The sequence below is a fragment of the Ostrea edulis genome, chromosome 4 (assembly GCF_947568905.1).
Source record: "Ostrea edulis chromosome 4, xbOstEdul1.1, whole genome shotgun sequence".
NCBI lineage: Eukaryota > Metazoa > Mollusca > Bivalvia > Ostreida > Ostreidae > Ostrea > Ostrea edulis.
In genome coordinates this window covers 56,896,201-56,912,123 of record NC_079167.1, presented here as the reverse complement: position 1 = coordinate 56,912,123, position 15,923 = coordinate 56,896,201, and the positions used below count along the sequence as shown (strand labels likewise).

The following is a 15,923-nucleotide window of genomic DNA, read 5'->3' as shown; positions in this document are numbered from 1 at the left end:
AAAATTCTTGAATGGGACATAAAAACATTAAACAAACATTATACTTGGCTTAAAGGTTGTCTCATTAGGACCACATGGTGTGTCATGATCCTGACCAAAGGTCATTTGCTGAGGACCAAGGTCACTTGAAATCAACAGGGCCATGGGCCACATTGCTCACCAGAGTGATTGCATTTACCCATTTAAAGCATATCTCAATTCTGGCTTCATCCTGTGGTGTGAACAAAGAATCTACTCTGCATAAAGACTTGTTTATCATTGGACAAATTGTACATGTAGCCTTGTACTCTAGAAGAGGATTTAAAAAAAAAATCCTACATTAACCCCCCTACTCTGGCCTCACCCTAATCACTGGAGCATTGGTATGAATCTACACTACACGAGGACACAAAAATTTGACACATTGTACCCTTCCATTATGGTTAATGAGAAGATAAAACAATTTCCCTATGTAAAATTTAGCACCTCGTTTGTACCTCACCATGGCCGTGATTGGTTGATTGATTGATGTTTTCCACCACACTCAACAATTTTTCAGTTATTTGGTGGTGCCCAGTTTTTATTGGTGGAAGAGAGAACCCAGATACAATGTATCAGGGAAGAGACCACCGACCTTCTGCAGGTAAACTGGGAAACTTTCTCACTTACCGGTGCGAGTGGGATTCGAACCCGCGTCGACCAGAGGTGAGAGGCCGTGTGATTTTGAGCGTGATGCTCTAACCACTCAGCCAACTTAAATCTACACAACAGGATGATGTTTGCATGTTTTGACATATTGTGGGGCGTCATGGTGTGAACAAACATGAATCTACACTATATGAGGATGCTTGTATATTAATTTGACTTTTATTCCTGTGGTTTTTGAGATGAATTTTTTTTTAAATTTCTGTGTATTCCAATGTAAAATTTAAATCCTTCCTGTAACCTCTAAAAGACCTAGGGGTGTCATGATGTAAACAGACATGAACATACATTATATGAGGATGTTTACATGTCAATTTGACATATTGTACCCTTGTGATTGTGTAGAAGATTTTAATTAAAAATCTCCAATATACTTTTAAATTTTGAACCCCTACTCTACTTCCACCCTAGTCCCCAAGGGCCATGGTAATGGTGTGAAGGAACTTGAATCTACAATAGGTGAGGATGCTTGCATATTTGACTAAGTGTATCCTTGTGGTTCTTGAGAAGGTTTTAAGAATTTTCATGTTAATACTATGTAAAATTTCAAATGTGCATTGGTTCCAATTTGAAAAAAGTTGAATTTTCATTATAGTATAAGGAAGTTCCTGTACAAATTGACTGCACGTCGAGATAAACAAGTTGAAATTCGGGTTTGGGACCTTAAAGACACATAAGTGAGGTATTCGATTACCATGTTCGAGAAATCAGGAGTTTTAGAAATCATTTATATAGAAACTACAGCTGGGACTGGCGATCGACTTGAGCAAGGTACTTGAGATAACCCATATTTGAGACAGATATTTTACTGTATTTGTTACTTAATACTACTGAGTAGAAATAAAACTTCACTTCATGTATATATGGTTACAAATTTATTCACATAAGTCATCTTTCTGAGAAAATATGACAATTTATCAGTCCTTTCTCCATTCAAAACCATGGTTTTGTCTTTGTGGGCTGTGAAATACTTGAATCAAAAGTTTTTGTATTCCAGTGACTGATTTTTTTCTACACCCATTTTTGTCCTTGTGCTGATTCAGTTTTGTCCATGGGCAGGATCTGATGTGGTAAAGTGAAGAATAAATGTTATTTCACTTTGACACTTGCATTCTATTTATTCTTGTACATCGTACTTTTATTTTCAAGTTTCTTCATCACTACTCCATGCGTCTGCTGTGGCAGCTATTCTGCTGACAAATTTTTTATTTTGTGTCACTTTCTTAGAACTCTGTTCCTTCAGATGGTTGTCATAAGCACCGTCTGATTCTGGTTCCCATATAAGAATGTTCCGGTCATTTCCACCACTGTACAGTTCCTGGTAATCTGGATGGAACACACAACAGTTGGCCTGCTGAAGATGACCACGCAGGGTGTCAATTTTTCTCCCTGTGAACATCTCATAGACCTGTATGTTACAGTATTCATCAGGAATGTAAATCAGATCTGATTTGCACCAGCAAGAAACTGCAAATTGCAAGGATTTTCTAGTCTCATTATGAATTTTCCCATAATTCACCAAAGTGTTTCTTCCTGTATCGATATTCCACAGTCTTATTCTGTTGTCTGTACCAGATGTTACTAAGTGCAGACCATCCATTGTAAATGACATCCCACTGACATAGCCACTGTGAGCGGTGCATGCTACAAAAACATGTGTATTTGAAGATAATAATCTAGCTAAGGGCTTTTCCAGCAAAAAACGTATATGGGGGGGGGGGGGGGGGGGGGGGGGGGGGGGGGGGGGAGTTGATATTTTTGGATGGGTGGGGGTGATTTGGGAAAATGTATTTGTATGGGAAGTGGTGAGTTGGGAAAATGTATTTGTATGGGTAGTGGTGAGTTGGGAAAATGTATTTGTATGGGTGGTTGTCTTCTAGGTTAAAAAAAATATGGGTGCTAGTGAATTATGATAAAAATAAAGACATTACAGAATCTGTATCATGTTGCAAAATTTCTTTTATTATAAAAGAAGAGGAAGAAAAAAAGTGGAGCCATCCTACATTATGTACGAAAAAAGATTGATAAATGGTCAGATAACTCTATTCAAAGTAAATGTTTCTGTTTGTGTAGAAATGACAACAATAATAAATGAAAATGAAATGTTTTCTGTTGGAATGACATGATTAGATGTAAGGGAACGAGAAGAAAATTATGTACAAGTTAACAAAGATGTTGCAGCCATAAGCCCACCGAAACGTGTTTCCACATTTTTATCAGCCAATGGCTTAGGCAGTTATTGTCAGGTCTTTCAAGGTAATAATATCCCCATTCATATAAAACATTAGCTAGGCCACTACAGTAGTGTAATAATTTTGGTATGAGCGAACATTCTCTGTTAACTGTTAAAATCAACATGCTTAAGATGACATTACAACTTGATTTTGGCTAGAGAATGGATCACAAATTACAAATCTACGTTTGAATATTTATTCACATTAATGTAGTCAAAATTCATTTAAATTCGGGTAAGTTTTTCATATAAATCACCTCAAATTCTGGTTTATCTAAAAAATAGTTGCATGCACATAGGATTAAGACCAATATGAACTTGTTGAAACTGAACTCTACTTTTAAAGGAAAATCTTAATATACAGGTGATTTCAGTATTGAATTCTTAATTCCATTTGTATGGATGGTGGTGGCAGGAGAGAATCTATTTGTATGGGTGGTGGTAGCAGAGGAAAATTTAATTGTATGGGTGGCTGTCTTAAAAATAAAGTGCCTCTCCCCTCCCATATTTTTTTGTTGGAATAGCCTTAATACTGAATATACAAATATCAGAAGATGCATGGGCATCATGATTTCAAATGAACATGAAATTTTACTGAGAAGTTTTCTTCATTTTTAGGCCCAAGGAAACCACCAACTTATGATAAAGCCTACATATAAAATGGAGAGCATATCCCTATTTGTGGTATACATCATAATCTATAAAATCAAAGCACTAAAAGTACTGGTTGGCACTAAACCTGAGAATTCTGACATTTACATAAAATGTGGCTTTACTTTGGAAACTCTAACAAGGTGCAACACAAGCATTTTTTACCAGGAGTTCACAATGTGCAATCCATCACAAACCCGATACATATAGGTTTAAATCCCATAATTATGAGGTCGCCTAAAACTTTTATAAGAACGGTTTACTGAAAATTAAAACTTGCAACATACAGTAGTAACCGATTCCTTGTAATTAATGATGCAACCAGTTAGATGTACTAGATGGCACTGGACCAGAAGCACCTGTGAATTGATGAAAGTTGACTAATGCCAATAAGTGCACTGTTAGAGGCTCATCACTTCATGATTTGCGAGTTGAGTATATTCATGTTTGAAAATTTACCACTAAAAAAGGTAGGAACCTCCTGTCCATTGAATTGGTCTAGAGTCATCAGTGATCCCTTAGAACTTCTAATGTCCCACAGAAGTACTCTGTTGTCTTCACTGAAATAAGACAGAAGACACTCATTATTATCATCATAGTCATCTTCATCTTCATCATCAATTAAACATTTACCAACCTGCCAGATGCCAGCAAGAATTCATTCTTGGGTGACCACTTTACAGTCAGTATTGACATCTTGTGTCCTTTAAGCATGTGAGTAGCGGATCCAGACTTGAGATCCACCAATTTCAGCGTAGAACTGTGACACCCCACGGCCACTAAACAATGTGATGTGGCTACTGGAGACATGTGATGACTGTAGACGATACCACTAAACTCATACTCATCTGCAGGCTGAAGATCACAGAAAACATCAAAATGTAGTAATATCCCTCTCCATACCAAGTTCAAAATTATAAACAAGAGACCCAATTAAAGGCCACACCACTCATTACATTAAAACATTAATGTAATCATTTGTATTTTTTAATATTTCTTTCACATGGTAGCCTGTACAGAATAAAGTAGTTCTGTGTGCAAATGTCATGGATTGGTTTAAAACCTGTACAGCTTATGATCTAAAAGTGAAGGCTATAAGTAACCTCATTATGATGTACTGTGGCAGATTTCTACAAATTGTATGGAAATAATATTTGAATACCTTAATGAAGTAAAATCAAGATATAATTATTCATTTAATGTAATAATCATAGTAAATACCTAGTTAGAAATCTCCTACCATGCTGGACAATCAAAAATTATATTTCATATAACTCAGCATACTATTTTCCACTTGCATTAGCCTGCTGTAGTGTAGAGTTCAAAATATGATGACATTTCTATCATAACTTTACATGTTGTCTGTTAACTATAATAAACACAAAGCAAGACATTAAAAAAGTCTGGTATCCTTCATCAAGATTGACGAAAAATAGAATTGAGTAATTTAAAGTGGATAACACTTTAAAGGATCAGATTTATCATTATCCTGATATGAGTGGATTTGCTGAGGATTGAGAAATAAAGTACAGTAACACCCCCATCACCACCACCATTCTTGGTTAGCCTAAAGTACTGTAAAAGCAGTTATTATTGTGGGAGTATTTTCCTGTTTAATTCAAGGAATGGATATACATGTACCTATGAATTCAAATTTTCCACAATCAAGAAAAGTAATCACTATAAATATGGAAAAAATCAAGTAAAAAAGAACAGGCTTCTTTTGAAGAGGAAAAATCTCTCATTGATGTCTTACTTTCATGCTATTTGTGTCCCATATCTTGAGAGTTTTGTCTGTTCCACTGGAAAGAAACATCCCAGTATCCAAAGGGTACCACTGCACAGTCTCCACGCTGTGTTTGTGTTTATAGGGGTTAGATCGACTGACATTACAAACTGCTTTTTTGGTATGCTTCACCTCTCCAGAATGGTTTGCTAGGTCATGTATGTGCAAAGACCCAACAACAGTTCCCGAAACCAAACTGCAAGTGTAAAAGATATTTTTGTATCTATTACATGAATACTTTTTTTTTAAAATTACAAATCATTCTCAACATAGAGCTAGTTCTAAGTAAATAATAAGTGGTGCTCGTGTTTGACCACAACTTGTATTGTTGTTGTATTGTTTTAGGAATTTTTATGAAAAGAGAATTTCTTTTGTGTTGATAACTGTCCACTACCCTGTGTGCATTGAAGTGCATATAAGTATGATGACTTTACATTATTCTTTTGATCCTCTTTGACTTTTATTCTATACTAAAGATTGGCTAACTGTTCCTTAACAACTTAATAATCCTTGACATTTGACAATTTTGAATCAAAATTCTTTCTAAGGGATGTATAGTTTAAGAAGTATTTTTTGTTTACAAACAGGCATAGCCTTCATCCATTTCTCTTTGCAAACCTTCATGTTTTGATTTTGGAAAACGTGTAAATGCCTTAACAGGTGACGGTTTATACTACGATTGATATTTCAACCCAAATATGCCTTGATTTACTAAACAGACAAGTTGGACTAAGTTATTTCCACAACTTTAACATTAATGCATGTATCTGTCAGAAGGAAATCAATACTTACGTGCTGTTAATCCATTTTCACATGTTCCCAGTCCTGGGTTTGAATTATGTGTTTATTTCTGTTAGTGGTAGAAAAAAAATTGAATATCCCAAGTAGGAAAATTTGGAAAAATTAGTAAACATGCATTTTGCTTCCTTGGTAGCTTTTTGACATTTGATTTTTATTCCGTTGACATAAACAAAAATGATATTTTTAATTAAAACAGAAAAGCTTTTTGAGAACCAAAATGCGCGTTTATTAATATTTCTGAATTATGTGACTTCGGATGTTCGTGTTTTTTCTATCGCCAATAGAGTAAACACATCATTCAAACTCTGGACAGTAAACATGTGAAAATGGATTAACAGCGCTTGTCATTTCCTAATAACAGTTGCATTAAAAAATGTAAAATTGTGGGAATAACGTGTCTGTTAAGTAAATCTAGCAATATTTTAGTTGAAACGTCAGTCAAAGCGTGAACCGTCATTACATGTTTTCCAGAAAGTAAACATTACCATAAACAGATGTTTTAGTGTCTTTATTGAAAATAATGGCAAATCCTGTACAATGCTGAATGATTGAGACACACACAGTGACACTCAGCATGAAGCGAATTGTCTCTATAGAATTTACAACACAGTTAAGAAATTTCATATCAACGGTGCTGCGCAAGAGGGAAGCAGTCTAAAATTCAATGCACATCATGAGTGTTTTTGTTTTGATTAATATATTTGCAGAAGTATCGGACATTTCAGCACTTTTTCTTCTTTTCGTAGGAAACATGAAGAGATGTACTCCACAGGTGTTTTTCTCAGTTGTATGGGATATATTTACTCTCGCTAGAGAGGGATAATCAGGTTTTTGCGAGAATATCTCACCATAGGGGAAGTGTTCCCAACCTGATAAAGGTTTGCTTTAGAGAAGTGGATGTTGACTATGCCTGTTCACTTCTCTAAAGAGAATTGTGTTGAACAATTTATGACACTGTATTTGCATGTAACAATGTGTTATGTAATCACTTCTTTCTTTACTTATGTATGTATATATACAGTATTTGTATATATTTTCATGCTGCCCCTTGATTACAAAATAAAATGTTCTATTGATAGCGAGCGCAGCGAGCCAGTGTGGAGCGCTGGCTCGTACTGCGAGTTCTAATGACTAGAGCGCGGGAAATAATCCAAGCTAAATCTCAACCTCTAACAAGGATATTTTTTTACGCCAATCCCAGAAGTCCCTCATACAAAATGGCGGATGGTTAGATTCGTAAAATAATAATAATAAAAAATCTTTGAAGTATTACAAACCTTTCTTATTTGAAAGGAAAGGATGACAATCATATTCTTCCCCCTTTCTTTTTAAAATATTGTCTAAAGAAATGTAAACAGTCACGCCACAACTACCAGGCTACGTCACAACACGCTCGTTGCATTTCCCGCTAAACTGGTTCCTACATTGGCAAGAAGAGCAAGACAGTAATCCTACGTAGTGACAGTGAACCAGATCAGTTTTCCTTGTTTTCAACATAGATTTTTTGAAAATGTATTCAGATATGCTGCGCTCGCCCCAACGGTCACACCGTAATCATATTACTTGTACTTACTATCTTGATTCCACCGGATCTATATCTAATGAATTGATTCCACCATAAAAAACTGACTCTATGTCCCTGTGTTTACTTAATTCTAATGAACATGCTCGTTTTGTTGACTCGGTACGTCTCAGAATAGCAGGACCATCTACACCCCATTCTCTGGCTGTCAGAAATTTCAACATGGTTTAATCTGTCTTTTATCAGTTTCATTACCATTTTAATTATTTACACATTTTTCATTCATTTCGGCTCGATTACTGACGGATTATGCAATACAAGCCGTCTTCATTGCTAAAGTGCTGATCCAATATGAAAGTAGAACTCTTTTGCTCATAAAGGTAATTTTCGTCTATATTTATTACTGAGTCATTTGTGCGTTTCATTAGAAGTAAATATTGTGATATGACTATAAGATAATATTCAACACTGACAACCACGTGTTTTGTTAACAACAAGTTGAACAACAAAATGAGTGGGAACACGGTCACTTTTGAGGGTTGTAATTACTTCAGACAACGATTAATTTTGTCAACACTTAGTGGGAAAACAGTGAGGATTAAAAAAATTAGATCAAAGGATGATGATCCAGGGTTAAAAGGTTTGTGTACTGTAGGATGTTGATTCACAGGAGTTCGAAATTTTATCAATCATCAATAAATTTCACTCGAATTGGCTAATGCTAACGCATAGCTCATGGCTTGGTCAATCGAGTGAATTTTACTGACTTTATTAATAGAATTTAGAACTCCAGGTCAGTCCTGTGTTTTATTAATCCACTGGTTAATAGTCAGTTACTGAGTTACTCTCTTTTATAGAAGTGGACAGGCATAGTCTACATGTCCACTACTCTGAAGAGAATAGTCAGTCAGTAAGTTAGTAGTTGTGAGTAGCTGTTAACAGCCGAAAAATGATGGGGACTACCCATAATGCTTCCAGAAAAATGTTGCAGTCACTGCGGTATACTTCATTGACAACCCCATAAATAGAATAAATAAATTGTTTGGAAAGTTCCACAATTGTTTTTAGATTCCAGACAAGCTTTCTCGTACCTTCATACGTTTTGTTATTGCTTGGTTTCAAAGGAAGAAAAGCAACATCACAGCTGATATGATGTCACAATGCATTGTTTACATCGATTGTGTTATGTTTCCTGCGCTAAATGAATAGGCAGATTAAATGTCTAAAGTCGTGTTGCAAAATATTAAGGGTTTTCGCTCGTCTCAACGGTCACACCGTAAAACATATTATGCTATGAAAACAGACTGTCCAAGATTTTTTTAATCCTGCACCGAACAGAAATGCAAAATTATTGAGAAGTGTACAGAATCATAGACACAACTTTCGGACCTTTACTTGATGGACAAAATTTGTACCGTACCACCTTTAATAAATGATTGAAAGTTGAAAATGAAAGAGTTTTATCCTATCAAATAAAAGCAAAGGAATAACTATATTGGCCCACAAATATGCTGAAAAACATTTTGAAATAAATCTTCTTAGTTAGGCATGCTTGAAACTAAATGTTGTCTCGACAAGTCAATGTCCTATCTTTTACCAATTTGAATTTTGATAGGCAAAAATGAATGTGGCAACATGTAAAATAAATATTTTTGTAAAACTGGGGGTACAAAAATAACAAATTTTTAGATAAAACATGGCAGTCAGTACCTTCTCACAACAAAAGTGCTACATGAAACTGTTGTACACAAGTACCTTGATTTTATACAAAACAATTAAAAAACATGCCGTAAATAAATTTAATCAAAGTTTTATTACTTTTCAACTCAGTATCATGAAAGTGCATGCCAGATGGACATTGTTAGATTCATTTGAAAACCTGCTGTCATTTTCAAATTCACATTGGTTAAATTTGCATTTTTATGTATCATTACTAATAAGACTCATTATTTTATCTACAGATAGCAATAAGCAACATACATACATGTATTATCAAAAGCCAGAAATAATTCAGACAGTTGTTCTTGTATTGAATCAATATTGTGATTCACATCGAATTGTGCTCTAATTTAGTATTTCAAACCAAATAAGTGAAATGCTTAAATTTTTGAGCCTGCAACATTTCAATAGTACAAATGCACATTCACTTAACAATACTTAAGGGTTATTTTCCTTTGAAGTATCCAGCTGGCATAAGTCACTGTTTTCACTTTGTTTAAATCTTACAAAGCAATGTCTGGCAATAAGAAATGATGAGGCCTAAGTATATATTCATTGTGATTTCAGTGTTGCTTCATACAGGGCAACACTTATGAAAAACATTTGATTAATATGTAAAAGATTTATATATTATATATATATATATATATATATATATATATATATATATATATATATATGTAAAGTTACAAATATACCATGGGAAAACTGAATGTTATGTAGACAATGTGAGATAACTTTTATAAAGATGAAAAATATCATTTGTCAGCCTTGCTCATTATACTACCATACTGTACTTATACTATGTTTCAAATGAAAAAAATAGGCTATTCAGACTTTAAATATATTTCAAGAATTTTTAAATGTTTAGTTGTATTAATAAATATTATTCATATTTCAGATTTTGAAGCAAGTTTTATTCGGTTACTAGACAAGTTGACAAATGGCTCCAACATTGTTGTAAATGAAACAGGTATGTGATTTAAAAAAGATGTTTTGCAACTGTCTTGGTTAGCTATGTTATAAGCACAAGCACTAGCTTTAATGTGATATATCAAGAAAAAGGTTTATCCTTCTATGAATTTCTCTATAAACAAATTATAAATATTAAGACACCTCCATTGTAAGTCACTTCACATACTTATTACCCCCAACCCACCCCCACCATGTTCTACACCACATGGTCAAAAGAGTTAAAGTTTCACAGATTTTTTACACCCCCATAATCAGAGATTCAGGAACATATGTTTAGTCTGTTTTTCTGTAAAATTTCATCCTTACTTAGCCTGGTTAGCCATAACATATGAATGGATGGTGATAGGGGTTTCATATTTTGCATGTGTATTCCTTTCCTTGTGACAAGACCTTTCTTTTTTTACCAAAATTGTTTATTTACATTTGCAAAACTTTAACCTGAGCCATAACTTTTAAATGGTTATATAGTGCTAGGACTTTCATATATATTTCACATGTGTATCCTTTGTGACAAGACCTTTCTTTGGGTACCAGAATTACTATGCTGCCTTATGGGGACATCAGTGTTTCACAAACACATCTTGTTTCTCCAAAATTTTGGTTGGAGGAGGAAAATAAGTAAGAACCTTAGTGTATGGAAGGATACTCTGTATTCTACATTGAAAACTGTAGGAAGACTAGGATTTTATCAAAGTTGTTTTTACTACCAGTGAAGGGTACCTTTCCTCTTTCACTGGTAAAATTTTCCCTTCAATTGTACATGTAGAAAATTCCTAAACTGTAGAAATTCCTTACATAAGATTGTACTTGTATAAATCTTTTTTGGATATTTTCCTTTCATATTCTATTATTCTCAAACTCCAACAAAATGAACAGTAATCAGTGATGATGCAAGTTATTTTACTCTGAGAAAGGTTGTCCACTTCAGGTTCCTCTCAATCCCGCATCCTCAAAATTTCCACTTAAATAGAAAATGGGTGGGTAGTAATATCTGAAAGCTAGATGAAATTCTGGAGGAGTAAATCAGACAACAATGCTAACATACATGTACCCTATGTGGGACAGATAGAATGACAGACAGAAAAGGGTTAAACAATTGTTCAGAGAAAGAAATTGTGACAGTTTAGTAAATTGAGATATACTTATTATTCTGCTCTACATTAAAAAGATATACCTATTAAGCAAAAATTGTAGTTAAAGTTATTCATGAATCTGACAAAGAAAGTGGTTCCACTGTACAATTCTTTACGGGTTGTTAAAAAATTATCTGTAATTATTATTTAATGTTACAGTATGTACAATATTTACAGGAATTAATTTTGTTACACAGGTACAAGTATTTTATACCAACCTGGACTATTGGTGGGAGGTAAAATTGAGCATGATTGTAACATACAGCGAAGCATTGGTTATTACCTGGAGAGTCTGATATGCTTAGCTCCTTTCACGAAAAAACCAATTCATGCAGTATTAAAAGGAGTCACCAATGACCAAATTGATCCATCAGTAAGCTAATTATTAATTCAGTATTTCTTATAAATGTATATATAAAGTGATTATGTGATTTATGTGATTTGATGAAGACATCAATCAGGGTCCCACCTACAGTGATGAGTAAACTCAGGTGATGTAGAGCAGGAAGGCCTCTACCAATATTGTAAATTTCATGATCCCCGGGGTAGGGGCTCTGACCCCAGGGCGGGGCCAAACTTGTTATATAGTGTTTATGTGGAAAACACTTAAATTACATCTTCTTTAATGCTATTGATACTAAATTGAAAGTAAATAGATATTTAGGAAGAACAGGTAGTCCTTTACCAAAATTGTAAATTTGATTATTCCAGGGGTAGGGGTTTCGGTATCAGGGTGGGGCCAAAATGGTGTGAACAATAGACATTTTTAACTTCTTCTTGATCACTATCATTCCAATTCTTTTCAAATTTGGTATGAAACATATTTGGAACAAGGGGAACATAAATTGTAAATTTCAGGATTCCTGCACCCCTGGGGCCTTAGGGGCAGGGCAAAAACTGCCCAAAATTGACCAATTTTCAAAAATCTTCTTCTCAAGAACCACACACATGTAAGAAAAACTAAATGCATAGTGATGTAGAGCAGGAAGGCCTCTACCAAATTTGTAAATTTCATGATCCCCGGGGTAGGGGTTCTGACCCCATGGCGGGGCCAAACTTTTTATATAGTGTTCATGTGTAAAACACTTAAATAACATTTTCTTTAGTGCTTTTAATACTAAATTGAAACTAAATGGATAGAGCAGTAGTCTTTTACCAAAATTGTAAATTTGATTTTCCCCAGAGTAAAGGTTTTGACCCCAGGGTGGGGCCAAACTTAGTATATATAGTATTTATGTTTAGGTTTGCTGATACTGTATAAAATATAAATGCATACTTAGAAATAGCAGAAAAGGATGTACAAAAAATGGTGAATTTCACAACCCAGGGTTATGACTTTACGATGAGTCCAAATTAGGCATATATTTTGATGTTTTAATGTTAATACACCTATTATTTAAAGCCTTTCATCAGTATATGCACTTTTGAGGGTAGTGAAGTTTCAAGAACACATCTTGTTTTATACTGTTGCTGAACATTAGAATTTAGCTTAGATATTCAGAACAGGAAATTTTTTGTAGATTTCATAGCCCATGGAAGTAGTGATACTTTTTCACTAGTATTCATGTGACAGATAAGGCCAGTGGGCCTCTTGTTTACTATCCCTGCAGCTATCAAATTGAAAACATATAATATAATATATTGATTTGTATCAGTGGGTTACAGATCAAGTTTGAGTTTTGGCTTTGTTAACCTAAGAGTTATGGACCTTGAACTTAGCAAATAATGCCACAAAGTAGGGCCCTTTCATGATGCTTGCCATCACAATGATATCTAGTTTAGTAGGCTTTTGTCCATGATTTTAACTCTTGTCTAATTTGTGAAATCATAATATTTTTATGAATTTTGTAGAATTCCCTATAAAATTGCAATACAATTTATATTATAGTGTTTCAATGTACAGAATCCTTATCCATAAAATTACATTCCATTGATACTGTAAAATAAACCCACTAAAACACTGGTTCCCATGAATTTAAGGAGGAATGCTACACCAAAGAAATATGATAAAGATGAAAAGTGGAAATGTACAACAATATTTTGAAATTCAAAACTTTTAAATTTACTTTATTTAGACAAAAAATGCAGTTATAGTACAGAGAAATCGGGGGGAAAATTTAAAAACCCTACTGGACTCAAACCCACAATCTTTAAATTAACAGTTGGCACATTAACCGACTGAGCAACTCAGCTAGGCAATTTAATTAAAATCTAAAAGGAATAGACAAATATTGTTGATATTTATATTTCCATTCATGTTTTAAAAGGAAGTCAGCCATTATGAAGATGTGGTATACCTCCTTAAATGATTCCAGAGTAAATTTTGTTTTATTGGCTACTTATCTGTTACTCAATCATTGAAGTCTTGTCATGTGAGGGCTTAAAGTCTGAAATTTGGAAAAATGAAATTGCAGTCATCATCTAATGTATGACAAAGGGTAAAATTTGAAATTTTCTTCTTTTTTTCAGGTTGACATGATTAAATTGTCAACATTTCCAGTACTGAAAAGATTCCTTGGCACTGACGAAGGCTTAGAACTAAAGGTAAACTGATACATGCACCAGGAAAATGTAACTAGAATTTTAAAATATGACAAATGTTACAAATGTTGTAGGCTCAGATTACAGAATACAAAAAGGTCATTACGTACATTTTTTCTATTTTACACGATGGGAAGTCCACAACATTGCATGCAGCATAATCAGTCACAAGTTTTCAACAATTTTACTACAGAAACAGAACTTTTAGGAAAACTTGGTTTTAATGTCATTTCATGGTAATTAACATGTTTGTAATTTACAGATAATAAGAAGGGGAGCTGCACCTGAGGGGGGTGGAGAGGTGACCTTCAGCTGTCCATGTCGACAGAAACTACGACCTTTACAATTCATTGACCCAGGGAAAATCAAAAGAATAAGAGGCATGGCGTATCCTTTGAAATGTACTCAGATTTGAATATTGTGTACAATATGCATCTCATATCATGAAATTGAATATAACTAAATTTAGGAAAGGTAAATACGTACAATGTATGAGTTTTCCTGAAGTGATTTTAGATGGGCTGTGAGAGTGGCACCGGTTGTGACTAACAGATTAGTGGATTCTGCTAGGAGTATATTGAATAAGTTTATACCAGACATCTACATATATACCGACCATTACAAAGGAAGTCAGTCAGGAAAGTAAGTTTAATCATTGGATCAATTCATCTGTCTGTACATTGACGGTTTTCTTTACTTTTTTTTTTAGGTCACCCCGAGTCACTTGGGTGACCTATATATATTGCTATGGGTCTGAGGCCGATGTCTGTTGCGTGATAACAATTAATTGAACATTTTTTACTTCTTCACGATATCTACCATTCCAATTAATTGAACAGTCAGGTAGGAATGCTTACAAACATAAGATTCCTTGCATTTGGTGATATTCACATACCCATTACCATTCCTGATGCCAACTAGACAACAAGAGTATTATAGTTTATTATGTTTATTAAAGACTAATCAAAAGACTACAACGTATGTTCCGAACTGTGATGGACATTAGGGAATTGGCATTGAAACGGCCGCATTGTGGGATATACAATAAAAAACTGGGTCCAGAAGGGATAGCTGGTATACCGACTAATAAGTACCGGGCAAAACCAGTGGCCCTGCGTTGGGCGCAGGTGCCAAGGATCCCAAATTTAGGTACTAGACATTTGGGTCCGAGATGGTTGAGAGCACATCTGTATACCCTGTTTCCCGGTGATTGCTTCTGGTCAGTAGTACTTCTCTACCCAAGTACTCCAGTACTAAGTCTCCCCTCTTGTTATGAGAGGTGGAGAGGGCCCCAAGCCTGCAGGCTTTGCTATGACCCCAATCGAAAACTTTGCCTTACATGGCATACATTTGTAGACAACCTGTCTACCCAACATTTTTTACTTGATAACATTGCTCTACATGGCATACATTTGTAGACAACCTGTCTACCCAACATTGCGCCCACCACTATGCATGATGGCTGGGCAGGGAAACAACGAGCCAGATATGCCCACAACCCTCCCATCCATCCCTACGGACCCGCCCCCCTCTTTAATACAATGCGACAAGAGTTTTGCTGTATTTATGCTAAGAAGGCAGTACTATATAAATCTTAATAAAATTCCTAAAAACCAACACTGTCTCTGATTTTAGTTTAACAGTCCAAAATACTGCAGCTTGGATTGGCTCTTTCTTTCTTCGTGGTTTGACTATCATCCAGTCCTTTGGTTGGTGCTTGTTCCATGTCTGGAAAAACAAAAACTGACAGCAGATTACTGTAAGAAGGGGAGTGGTGGGTGGGAAAATTCTTAGGGAGCATCTGCTATGTTTCAGTGCTAATCTGCTAGTGTCTGGGACGGAAAAGGAAGTGCTATCTGCACATTAACTTGTACTATG

At 34.8% G+C, this 15,923-nt stretch overlaps 2 protein-coding genes across 3 annotated transcripts in view; one reads left to right on the top strand and one right to left on the bottom strand.

The window, feature by feature from the left end:
• Nucleotides 1-1,546: 1,546 nt before the first annotated feature.
• On the bottom strand, nt 1,547-8,066 carry LOC125671748 (DNA excision repair protein ERCC-8-like). The gene is made up of 5 exons (XM_048907627.2): nt 7,729-8,066; nt 5,325-5,550; nt 4,206-4,423; nt 4,028-4,128; nt 1,547-2,328 (listed from the first exon to the last, which is right to left on the bottom strand). Exons 1-5 carry the CDS (start codon nt 7,899-7,901, stop codon nt 1,829-1,831), a joined length of 1,218 nt encoding a protein of 405 aa, XP_048763584.1. The 5' UTR covers nt 7,902-8,066; the 3' UTR covers nt 1,547-1,828.
• Nucleotides 8,067-8,123: 57 nt separating this feature from the next.
• Nucleotides 8,124-15,923, top strand: part of LOC125668077 (RNA 3'-terminal phosphate cyclase-like protein) — a 14,401-nt gene continuing 6,601 nt past the window's right edge. The window contains exons 1-6 of one of the 2 annotated variants that reach the window (XM_048901837.2): nt 8,124-8,317; nt 10,298-10,369; nt 11,702-11,877; nt 13,974-14,048; nt 14,308-14,432; nt 14,562-14,687. In XM_048901837.2, coding sequence (XP_048757794.1) covers nt 8,188-8,317; nt 10,298-10,369; nt 11,702-11,877; nt 13,974-14,048; nt 14,308-14,432; nt 14,562-14,687 — 704 coding nt within the window. In that variant the 5' untranslated portion in view covers nt 8,124-8,187. The remainder of the gene's footprint in view (nt 8,318-10,297; nt 10,370-11,701; nt 11,878-13,973; nt 14,049-14,307; nt 14,433-14,561; nt 14,688-15,923) is intronic. The other variant, XR_007367443.2, reaches the window with a different exon arrangement.

What these genes read in the sequence shown, in the direction of transcription:
- LOC125671748 (XM_048907627.2), bottom strand. Translation starts at nt 7,901, where the DNA reads ATGTTGAAATTTCTGACAGCCAGAGAATGGGGTGTAGATGGTCCTGCT. An exon ending in GGGACACAAATAGCATGAAA is followed by an intron (nt 4,424 to 5,324) that starts GTAAGACATCAA and finishes TGTGATCTTCAG; the next exon opens with CCTGCAGATGAGTATGAGTT. An exon ending in TTCTTGCTGGCATCTGGCAG is followed by an intron (nt 4,129 to 4,205) that starts GTTGGTAAATGT and finishes GTCTTATTTCAG; the next exon opens with TGAAGACAACAGAGTACTTC.